This window comes from Oratosquilla oratoria, chromosome 22 (assembly GCF_046742065.1).
Source record: "Oratosquilla oratoria isolate Oo_2021 chromosome 22, ASM4674206v1, whole genome shotgun sequence".
In the NCBI taxonomy this organism is placed as follows: domain Eukaryota; kingdom Metazoa; phylum Arthropoda; class Malacostraca; order Stomatopoda; family Squillidae; genus Oratosquilla; species Oratosquilla oratoria.
The window spans coordinates 58,133,918-58,146,579 of NC_134798.1; the positions used below are offsets into that span (position 1 = coordinate 58,133,918).

At 39.1% G+C, this 12,662-nt stretch overlaps 1 protein-coding gene across 2 annotated transcripts; it reads right to left on the reverse strand.

Moving 5' to 3' along the window:
• Window positions 1-3,538: 3,538 nt before the first annotated feature.
• LOC143037255 (uncharacterized) lies at window positions 3,539-11,947 on the reverse strand. Of its 2 annotated transcripts, none has more exons than XM_076205383.1 (2): window positions 11,705-11,947; window positions 3,539-5,507 (listed from the first exon to the last, which is right to left on the reverse strand). In XM_076205383.1, the coding sequence occupies exon 2, from the start codon at window positions 5,375-5,377 to the stop codon at window positions 3,857-3,859; it is 1,521 nt and encodes a 506-aa protein (XP_076061498.1). In that variant the 5' UTR covers window positions 5,378-5,507; window positions 11,705-11,947; the 3' UTR covers window positions 3,539-3,856. The 2 variants fall into 2 exon arrangements, with proteins under 2 accessions (XP_076061498.1, XP_076061499.1); XM_076205384.1 differs by lacking the exon at window positions 11,705-11,947 and adding an exon at window positions 10,931-11,292.
• Window positions 11,948-12,662: the final 715 nt, after the last annotated feature.

The following is a 12,662-nucleotide window of genomic DNA, read 5'->3' on the forward strand; positions in this document are numbered from 1 at the left end:
CTCGCGCACAGCACCGGCTGCCATATGAACAATGCATCACACTACTCGCATTATAAAATATAAAGTCACTGGTGGATTACTCATTCTCTTTTACTCTGAGTAATAATAAACACAGAAAATGTAATCAAACCAGTTCACAGAATCTGGGGGTAACTCATGTACAACTACAAAAAATAAATATATATAATCAAGACACCAATGCTGGCATCCTTATGTACCAACTCACACCTCATGATGCCTACATAGGCATCATCGTACCAAAGTGGTTATAAGGAAGCACAGTGCTGCTTGATTGGAAAAGGCCTAATGTGGTACAAATTCACAAAGGTGGAACTAAGGAGACACCACTAAATTAAGGCCAGTATCACTGACCAGTACAACAGTAAAATTATGTGACAGGATTGATAAAGATCAATGGACCAAATATCTTGAAGAGGTGAACATTCTGAAAGACAGTTTAGATTCAGATCTGGAAGGTCAAAGTGGTAAAAAGAAAGCACAGTGCTGCTTGACTGGAAAAGGGCTAATGTAGTACCAATTCACAAAGGTGGAACTAAGGAGACACCACTAAATTAAGGCCAGTATGAAAGACAGTTTAGATTCAGATCTGGAAGGTCAAAGTGGTAAAAAGAAAGCACAGTGCTGCTTGACTGGAAAAGGGCTAATGTGGTACCAATTCACAAATTTGGAACTAAGGAGACACCACTAAATTAAGGCCAGTATCACTGACCAGTACAATAGTGAAATTATGTGACATTCTGACAGTCAGTTTGGATTCAGATTTAGAAGGTCATGTGTGCCTAACTTTTTCAACTTTTACTCAAGAATGATTAATGTGCTGTAAGAGGGGGTGAGTGCACCATACCTCAACCTAGAGAAGGATTTTGATAAAGTACCTCATAGTCGACATATGTAGAAAATGGAGGACTAGGAGGCAAACAACTCAAGTGGATGAAAGATTTGTTCAAGGGAAGATTAATGAGGACAGTAGTAAATGGTGAGATGTCAAGATGGAGAGCAGTAGTGATTAGTTTCACATGGTTCAATTTTTACACCAATAATGTTACTTGTCTATGCCAGTGACATGATGCAAGATACAACAAGCTATGCCAACATGTTTGCAGATGATGCAAAAAACACGAGAAGAGTGAAAAATGAGGAATCTAGGCTATTACAAAAGGATCTAGACCCTATTTTTGCATGGAGCCAAGAATGCAAGAGTGGGAAATTATTTACAATACAGATTGACCTCTCATTAACAGACTAAAAGGGGGGTAACGGTGTCCGTTGATGTGGATAATCCTTTGATTTGGAGTGGTTTTTGGGTGGCATACTGATGGCACAGCACTAAACAACAGCACCAAAAACACAGCTAATTAACGTCCGTTAATGAGAGGTCAATCTGTACCAAAAATTGCAAAGTACTTGAAACAGGCAATAGCTACAAAAGACCCTTCTTAAACTTTCCTTTGGGAAGTAAACCCATTACAAAAGCATAAGAGGAGAAAGATTTGAGAATAGTGATAAAAGACAACCTGTCACCTAACACACATATCAGCATGATTGTGGGAGAGATGTATGAACTGCTGCAGAAGATTAAAATGGTTTTTCGCTATATGGATAGAGATGATGAAAAAACTCATCGAAACCTTCATCCTTCCAATACTGCAATATGTATTAGTGATATGGTGTCCTTACTGAGTTAAAGATATAAATAAGATTGAGAGAATACAAAGGGCAGCAACCATACTGGTCCCCAGCTAAACCATTTCAGGAAAGACTAAAAGCGCTGGTTCTGTTAATTTTGAAAGATCAATGAGATATGATTAGATTATTCAGGTCACTAAAAGGGACGGATTGCATTGACAAAATAGATCTCTTGATTAAAGATAGGAAGGCTTTAAGAGGTCATGAGAACCAATTAAACAAAGACTCCCTGTCTTAAGGATGTGAAGAAATAGTTTTCCATATACAGTGAGACCTCTCATTATCAGACGTTAATTAGCTGCATTTGCGGTGTTTTCACTGTGTTTTCGGTGCTGTTATTTAGTGCGTGCAATCACTATGCCACCCCAAAACCACTCCAAATCAACAGATTATTCACATCAATGGACACTGTTACCCCCCTTTTAGTCCGTTAATGAGAGGTAGTACTGTAGATCCATAAATACTTGATATATCTTAGGTAATATAACCCAACCTGAAACAATACATGAATTAGAATTTAAATATACATGTAATTGGAAATCAAGGATATAGACTAAGTTGGTATTATACATGAATTTGAGGCCAGGTATGATCAATTGGAGATCAGGAAACAGGATCTAACGAGTGTTGTTCCTTTAGTATATGCTATTTATCTATATACCAACAGCTTTTTCCCTTTTATAAAGGAAGTAACTATGTCAAAAGGAACACACACATTCCCACCCACTCCTCTTCCATCCACCAACTTTGTTTCCCTCTCATCTTAGCTCCTCATAGATAAAGGGTCATTTCTGTCTCCTGTCCATTCCCCTGGGTCAGAAGCAATGCAGCGAGACACAGTACATCCGCAGCAAAGCTGCTTCACTTGATCGATGACCCTCCACCCCTCTGTCCTGTGAAAAATAGAGGAGACAGGGAGACATCCCTTTGGCTTGCATCAAAATATCACACATGACCATACCTTATTCCCCCAAGCCATCCCTTCCTTGCATCACAGTATTATCTATACACAGCCATTCTCCACTCACCCCATCTCCTGTTTTCTCCCTTCCTAGCTCAACAGACATTACCTTCTTTTGCTAAGAGCCCCTTTCAACCCAGCCATCCATTTTTCCCTTGGTCGACCCCTCAAGTTCACTCCATTTACCTCTACTTTCCACACCCCTTTTACTTCACTCATTCTTTCCATGTGTCCAAATTATCCCAATACTCTTTTATCAGCCCAATCTGCCATCTCTTTTTACACTCCCAATCTCCTCCTCACCTCATTTCTCACTCTATCCAACCTTGTAAACCCTACCATACTTCTAACACGTTTCATCTCAAATACATTTAAACTTCTCTCTGCCTCTCTTAAATTCCAAGTCTTCATCCCTTACAGTGCTGTCAGCGATCGCCCCTCTATATAATCTCCTCTTTGCATCCATTACCAGATGTCTTGTTCTCATGACATTTTTAATCACCAAAGACATTTACTTGTTTCTCTCTCTACAATTTACCTCAACCTCCACTCCTCCCTTTCCTGCTATATACAACCCCAAATACCTAAAACTATCCACCTCCTCCTGCCTCTCTCTTTTAAGATTTAGTTCCGAATCTCTGCCATCCTCTCCCCTTGTACACCTCATCACCTCATTTACCTTCAACTTCCTCTTATTGCATGGCTTCCCAAACTACATGACTACTTTAATCCCCCCTCTGACCCTGCCACAAGTATATACTATAATTAGGTTAATACATTAGCATGTTTCACATCATGGATATGAGTTACAAGTGATAAGGTGAGAAGACAGTGTAACAAAACAGTATTTAATTTTTTTTTATTGTAGTTTGACAATACTAATGAATAATGCTACAATCATTCATTTATCTATTTCATTTATTTGTTTTGTACAGATCAAGTGGCATTCCACATAAATTGAGATGATAAACATATTTCAAATCTTCTGGTCCTTTAAACTATTCACTAAAAACTACACCACTGGTGTGGGTAATCATATGCAATTTGAGATCAAACTCTTTCTTGAGAAAGCTGTATCACAGAGGTCACACTTGAAAGGCTTCGCTCTTGTGAGTGTCATCACATGATGTTTAAAACCACACTTCTTGAGAAGGCTACATTACACAGATCATATTAGAAAGGTTTTTCTCATGCATGAGTCACCATATGACGCTTGAGATTATGCTTCTTTGTGAAGGTTTTATTACACAGGTCACATTGGAAAGGCTTCTCTCCTGTGTGGATCATCATGTGACATTGGAGATGACTCTTTCGTGAGAAAGCAGAATCACACAGGTCACACAGGAATGGCTTCTCTCCAGTGTGGGTCATCACATGACGGTTGCGAGAACTCTTTTGTGAGAAAGCTGCATCACATATGTCACACTGGAAAGGCTTCTCTCCAGTGATCATGTGATCTTTGAGGTGACTCTCTTGTGCAAAAGGTTCATCACATAGGCCACGCTCAAAAGGTTTCTTTCTAGTGTGAGTTGCCACATGATATTCGAGATCACTCTTTTGTGAGAAGGCTGCATCACACAGGTCACACTGGAAAGGCCTCTCATGAGTATGGGTCATCATGTGCTGTGTAAGACTACTCTTTCTTGTGAAAGCAGAATCGCACAGGTCACACTGAAATGGCTTTTCTCCCGTGTGAGTCAACATGTGACGCATGACACTTTTTTTTACTGAGAAGGTTGCATCACATATATTACACTGGAATGGCTTCTCTCCTGTATGGGTTTTCATGTGTAGCGTGAGAGCACCCTTTCTTGAGAAAGCAAAATCGCACAGGTCACATTGGAAAGGTTTCTCTCCTGTGTGTGTCATCACATGAAATTCAAGACCCCTCTTTTGTATGAAAGACGCATCACACAAGTCACACTGGTACGGCCTCTCTCCTGTATGGATCGTCACATGAAATTTGAGACCACTCTTTTCCGAGAAAGATGCTTCACACAGGTCACACTGGAATGGCTTCTCTCCTGTGTGGGTCATCATGTGATATTTGAGGCGACTCTTTTTTGAGAAGGCTGCATTGCACAGGTCACACTGGAAGGGCTTCTCTCCTGTGTGGGTCATCATGTGATATTTGAGGCGACTCTTTTTGGGGAAAGCTGAACTGCACATGTTACATTGGAAAGGCTTCTCTCCTGTGTGGGTCATCACGTGATATTTAAGGTGACTCTTTTGTGAGAAAGCAGAATCACACAGGTCACACAGGAATGGCTTCTCTCCTGTGTGGTTCATCATGTGATATTTGAGTCGACTCTTTCGTGAGAAAGCTTCATCGCACAGACCACACTGGAACGGCTTCTCTCCAGTGTGACTCATCATGTGATCATTGAGAGAATTCTTTCGTGTGAAAGCCGCATCACACAGGTCACACTGGAAAGGCTTATCTCCAGTGTGGGCCACCATGTGACGCATGACACTTCTCTTTGCTGAGAAGGATGCATCACACAGGTCACATTTGAAAGGCTTCTCTACTGTGTGGGTCACCATGGTATGTGTGAGGTCACCCTTTCGTGAAAAGGCTGCATCACTCTGGTCACACTGGAATGGCTTCTCTGCAGCATGTGTCACCACATGACATTTGAGATTATTCTTATTTGAGAAAGCTGCATTACATAAGTCCTGTTGGAAAGGCTTCTCTACAGTGTGGGTCATTATGTGATATTTAAGATGACTCTTAAGATATCTGTACCACAGATGTCATATTGGATCCTTTTCATTGTATGAGCAACATAAGGATCTACAGATGGCTCTTCCAAACAAATTTTGATAGACTACCTTTACCCTGGAAAAAGAAAATGTAATTATAAGACTGATATCTAACTCTTTAACATTATGTAATAATAAGATTGTGGATGATTCCTACACAATCCATTTCATATTCAATTCCCTTTGTACCTATACAGAACCTTTGTGCATGCCATCACCTAACATGAAATAGGTAGAAACACTATATAATAGATACGGTGCTATGATATATTGTGTTCTACTTTTTCATGAGAAATTTGCTGAAAATCATTCAATAGCCACATTACTCGAGTCATCATGGCCAGAATGACTCAAAATTTGCTCTAGTTTTTCATCTTGTCTGAGATTTGGAAGAGGGGAATGTGACAGCTGGCCACAGTAGTCATAACTTCACAACATTCCATGTTTGGGTGCACAAAACTTGAATGTAAACATGACCTACTTTAAAAAGGTTTATTAAGTTCATCTCACTCATCAGACTCAAAAAAGTGACGCAAGTCACATCATTTAAGATACACTAGTAAGTAGTGTACCTGTGTTATTATTTTAGCAAAACATAATGAATAAAATTTAAGTAATTGTAGAGGTACTATCCATATCTTTTCTTGTCACATTTAGTAAAATACCTGCTTGTCTAACAGAAAAAACTGTCAGAAATACCTGCTAAAAATATCAACAATCATGATGCATTCATGCAGGAACTGCTATCAAAGGTGCAATCCTAGTAAATGTGGAACTAGTAAGCATACAGTGTATAATGGGAGAACTAGTGATTTAACATTTTCAACCTACAGATTGTTTAAACACAAGCATTATATACACACACTTGGTTATCTTTCAGTAAGCCTGTGACATCTCCCTAACTGGTTGTAACACTTGTGTAATAATATTGGCAAAAGACTTTTTCCTCATTCTTTTTGTGGAATCTTTATTCAACATTAGTATCATCTCAGATCACCATGTAAGAAAAAAGACAAGCACCTCTAAGATAGTAACAGGATTACAAAATATATGTTTTGAAGGGAGATTAGAGTGACTTGACCTCTCAATGACGGCATATCACAGATGGTGAGGAAACATTGTAGAAGTATACAAGAACTTGGATCAATGGTATGATCTTACAGACAACATCAGATTTTATCTAAAGAAGGGCCAACACAGAGCAACACCAGGATGATTTTTAAACCAAGATTAGACTGAAACAAAGCATGTTCCAGATAAAGGTAGCTGATGTGTGCAACAGTCTTCCTAATAGTGTTGCAGAGGCTAAGAGTATACAGTAGAAGCCCGATTTAGCTTACTAATTCAGCCAAGGATGGTTCACTAAACTGAGTTTGTTATTGATGCCCAATTAATGCAATTTTCCATTATACTGAGTCTTTCTGCTAAATACCAACCATTATGGGCCTCAGTGTTCTTCCATTATTGGTTTTGATATTAAATAATAGAATATGCTCAGTTAAACAGAATCATGTTTACTAATTTGAAATTTCCAGGATATTCCAATATAGATTTTAAAATTCCATTAAATTGGGCTTTTGCTGTAGTAAAATTCAAAATTCAGGGTAAATCAGATGATTTAAAATCATTTTAAGGAAAATTTTGTATAAGCTGACACATCTGGTTAAAAAGTCAACTAGGGGAGGCCACGACAAAGCTGGAAGTGATCTGGACATCTAGTTTTTACTTGCAAGAATGTTATAATAAGTGCACAGTGAATACAGATTATGCAGTGAACTTCTTAATTCTTTTATTTTTGTATTGAGGAAGACAAGATGAATCCCCACACCCCAAATCAGAATGTAAGCACACAGGATACACATGTAGGTACAGGAATACCTCACTTTACAACTGAATGCTATAAAGTAGGTAAAACAAATGTTGGGTGTATGTGAAATCCCCAGGCAAAAATTGAGGACGGGGTTGACAGTGTCTATGAACACAACCCCCTAATTTACATGTAAAACCCACCTTGATATACAAATTTTCGCATTGCAACCAGTCAGCTGGGAACACAACTTGCTTGTATAGTGAGGTATTCCTGTATATATATTGATGTTTGCCAGCCTCAACTTTTTAAAATTCACTACCAACATTACTGTCAATTTGCAGTACTTATATATGGGGTTCAAAATACTCATAATGGTAAGAGCTAGCCAATGATATAGATAAGAATTGTAGCTGTGATACTGGCAACCATCATTATAATATACTAAGTATTTTGCCAGCCTCAATTTTTTAAAACTCACTACCAATGTTACTATTAACTTGTGGTACTTATGTAAGGGGTTCATGACACTCAGAATGATAAGAGCTAGCCGATGATATAGTTAAGAATTGCAGCTGTGAGACCTAACTCTTGGTAAATATAATGGCATTCGCCAGTCTCAATATTTGAAAAAAATTTACATTACTATTAATTTGCAGTACTTTTATATGTGGTTCAAAAGAGAATGATAAAAGCTAGCTAATGATATGGGCAAGAATTGCAACTGTAAGACTGACAAACATCTTTATAATATACCAATATCTTTGCCAGTCTCAAAATTTTCAAAATAGCTACTGATGTTACTATTGTGATACTTATATACGGGGTTCAAAATACTCAGAATTAGAAGTGCTAGCTGATGATATATGTAAGAATTATAGTTGTAAGACCTGACCTAACCTAACTCTTGGTCAATATAAGGATGTTTGCCCATCCCGATTCCTTAAAAATCACTTCCGACATTGATAAATGTATTGTTATGCATTTTAGTATTAATAATTCACAAACAGATTGCATACTGTTAAACCAAAATATAATCAAAGTGAGTCAAGAGAAAGATTGTGGGACATCACATAGTACAAAAAGCAAATTGGATTGTGGAATCTATCAGATATATATTTGAATAAATGTGTATTGATTTGTTTCAAATATTATATAAAGCATAAATAAGACCACACTTGGAATATGCCATGCAAGTTTGGTCACCTTTTTCTGAGGAATGATATAGATGTGTTGGAAAATGGATAAAGATGTGCTACCAAAATTGGTCCAGAATTGAAACTCATCCTATGAAGAAAGATTACAAAAACTAAACTCAACAACATTGGAAGAAAGGAGAAAGAGAGGTCTAATAGAGACTTTTAAAATCATAAAGCGTTTGGAAAATGTTGATACTACAATCTTTCTCCAAGAAAAGATTAATAGATTAATAGCACATGAACTTTAAAAAAAAAAAAAAACAAGCAACAAAAATACTAGGAAGTTTTTCTTTTCTCAAGGAGTGGTCGACTCTTGGAATGAATTATCAAATTCTGTAGTAAACTTGACCACAGTAAATGAGTTCAAATATAAGTTTAAATTAATCATATTAAAATGAAATCTTAAAACCAAGACAAGACATACAAGCACATGAGCACCAACAGGTGGAATCAATCTCACAAAATTATACTGGTAAGTTACTATTAATTTGAAGTACTTATATATGGGGTGGGAGGCACTAGGCAAAGACTGTGATAAGAGAGGTAACTGGAAGAGATATAAGAAAAGATGAGGTACAAGGAGTTTTGAAATTAATGAGAGCAGGCAGAGCATCTGGATTGGATTGGTGTCATGTGGAGTGTCTCAAGAAGGGAAGTACAGCAATAGTGGACTGGCAAGTGAGGTTGTTTAATGTGTGCCTAAGGGAGGGGAGAATGCCAGAAGACTGGAGGAGTGCCTGTATAGTTTCACTTTACAAAAGAAATGGGGATAAATGTGATTGTAGTAGTTTTAGAGTGATAAGTTTGCTGAGTGTATTTGGGAATGCTTATGGGAGGGATTTAACTTAAGAGGATTAGGAGAAGAACAGAGAGAGTAACTGGTGAGGAGCAGTGTGGTTTTAGGAAAGGTAGAGCATGTATGGATCAAAGTTTTGTGGTAAGGCAGATCCGTGACAAGGCTTTGGCAAAAGGTAAGGATTTTTTTTTTTTATGGATTTGAGAGGGCTTATGACAGGGTAGACAGGGAGGCACTATGGGTTTTTTTGCAGATATATGGGATTGGGGGAAAGCTGTTAAGGGCAGTCAAGAGTTTTTAGAGGAGTAGCAGTGCCTGTGTTAGAAATGGAAATGGAGAGAGTGAGTGCATCAGGGCTGTCATATCACCACGGCTGTTCAATGTGTACATGGATGGGAGGTAAATGTGAGGGTAATGGGCAGGGGATGGGAGATGGTCGAGAAAAATGGAGAGAAGCCAGATATTGCTTCTGGAAAACCCTGCGCTTCTGGCAGGGTCAGAGGAGGGATTACAGCAGTGGCAGAATTTGGAAAGTTGAAAGTAAACTGGGTAAAAGTAAGTTTATGATATGTAGCTGCAAGGGGAGAGGATGGCAGAAAGCAGGAAGTAATTCTTAAAGGAGAGTGGCTGGAGGAAGTTGGTAGTTTTAGCCTCTTCAATGCAAGTCAAATTCTCGTCCACAGCATCAGATGCCTATGCACGATGCATCACACTACTCGTGTTATAAATTATAGATTATGAAGACACTGCTGTATTACTTATCCTCTTTCCCTCTGAGTAATAATAAACAGAAAATGTGACCATACCAGTTCACAGAATTCAGGGGTCACTCAGCTACAACTACATGCATACATAAATATACCAAAGGCTTTTTCCCCCTTACACGGAGGGTAGCCAAAAAGAAAAAGGCAAAGAAATCACTCCCACCCATTTCATTTCCCATATATTCCAGTCCCCTCCACCCTCCTCCCTCCCTCCTATCTTGGCACCTCCTGAATGACGGGTCATCCTACTACTACAAAATGAATATAATCAAGACACTGATGCCAGTGTCCTCATATACTCACTTGCACCTCATGACGTCTACATAGGCATCATTGTATCAAAGAGGTTAAGTATTTGGGGTCACATGTGGCAGGAAATGGAGGAGTGGGTATGGGGGGGATACTGTAGATCGAAAGAAGCAAGTACATGTCTTGAGGAGAATTAAAAGTGTCATGAGAAATAGGCACCTGGAAATGGATTCAAAGAGAAAATTATGTGGGGGGTGATTGTGCCGAAGACACTGTATGGGGCAGTGACTTGGAGTTTGAGAGGAAAACAGGAGAAATTCAAATGTATTTGGGATGAAGTGTATGAAAAGTACGAGTATCATAGGGGGTTGCAAGGTTGAACAGAGCGAGAAATGAGGATGTACATGAGAGAGTAGGGGTGGAAAAGGAGATGGCAGATAGAGCTGATGAAAGAGTATTGGGATGGCTTGGACACATGGGAAAGAATGAGTGAAGATAAACTAGCAAAAGAGATGTAGAAAGTAGAGGTGGATGGAGTGAACCTCAGGGGATGACCAAGGATGAGATGGATAAGGTGAAAGGACCTTTGAGCGAAAGCAAGGAAAGAAGAAGGAAGCGGATTGGGTGAGTGGAGAATGGTGTATGGATGACATTTTGATGCAGACCAAAGGGATTTCTCCCTACCTCTATTTTCCACATGAGGGGACTGAGGGGGGCACTGATTTAGTGAAGTGGCCTTGCTGTAGATGTACTATGTCCTTCTGCATTGCTTCTGACCTCAAGGCAGTGGGCAGGAGACAGGGATGATCCTTCAACCATGACGAGCTAAGATGAAAAGGAAATAAGCGTGGTATATAGGAGTGGAATGGGTGGGCGAGGGTGCATGCCTTTGACTTTGCTACCTCTTTTATATGGAGAAAAAAGCTCTTGGTATATGGATAGATATATGGGGTTGAAAATACTCAGAATAATGAGAGCTAGTCGATAATAATGGTAACAATTGCAGGTGTGAAACTGGCAAACATCTATCAAAATGTTCGCTCATCTCAATTTTTTTATATCTACCAACACTAAATTAATTTGCAGTAATTATACATGGAGCTCACAATATGCTAGCTAATAATAAATATAAGTAAGAACTGCAATGTGAAATCTGACCTGACCTGACCTAACTCGCGGCAAATACAAAGATTTTTTCCCTCGTCTCAGTTATCTAAAAATCGCTACCGACGTTACTATCATTTTGTGTTACTTAAATATGTTTGAAAATTCTTGGAATTATAAGAGCTATCCGATTTATTGCAGCTGTGTGACTGGCAATTTTATAAACACCTTCACGTTTACCCCTCCTCAAAATGCCAAATAAAATGCGAAACGGATGTTAAAGTGTAGCAGTTGCCAATAGCGAACACATTACGCATGCACTAAGCTACCTTACTACTATTTAATTGCACTCACGCATTTTGCATGAACAAACCACATCCACGAAATATGTGAATAAGTTCGTGCTGGCGGGGCTATGACGTCACATATAAACAAACAGGGGAAGAGTGTTGCAGGTGGCATCACAGGTCGACCGTCGGCACCCCAGAGCATTTGGTCAAACAAACCAATATCAGAATTCAGGATCGTACACTATGTGATCAAGCATATGCAGACATCAATGTCATCCGGGAACCCCCTGCTTCTGATCCCTGGAACCCCAAATAGGAGGGCAAAAAATGCGCTGGATCAAACATGGAGTGTATTACAACATACTATTTTTCCTAAACTGGCATACCACACATACTATCAAATACCCCATGCCCTCTGCAGGGGGATTGCCAGACCCTCAGAAAAGGGCCCAAAAATAAGGGCTAGGTAACACAGGCGCGAATCCGGGAAATTGTAGCCGGGGGGGGGGGGGACGCCAGGATTTTTATTTTCTAAATGCATAGGCGTGCATTGTGAGTCTCCTGCTCACAGAGGTAGTGAAGGAAGTATACGCAAACACACAACAAAACTCCAAACAGACAAGATTTAGTTAACAATACAAAAATACTTAATGCAACAACAAGAAACTACACATCTTGGAAAGAGTCTACATTACACAATACACCCCTATCATTAATATACAGACGGACACAGTTAGGACTTTACAATTACACAGCGAGGCTGAGTGGCATCAAAGACCAAAGTCCGGCTACAGTGACCTGATGTCCAGCTACATCCCGCTGAAGCGAAAACCTCACCTCCGTCCAGTACCTGACGCCTAGCTACGACCTAACTCTCCAAGGTCCTTCATATACTCTTATTTAAGCTCCTGCTTTGTACATTTATTCTTACTTACCTGAAGAAGGTTGTATGATTCAACCGAAAGCTCGTATTTTAAATTTTGTATAATGTTTTTCGTTATATTATCACAATAGATCTCGGA

Coding starts and splice junctions, on each gene's coding strand:
- LOC143037255 (XM_076205383.1), bottom strand. CDS start 5,377: ATGACCCACACTGTAGAGAAGCCTTTCCAACAGGACTTATGTAATGCA.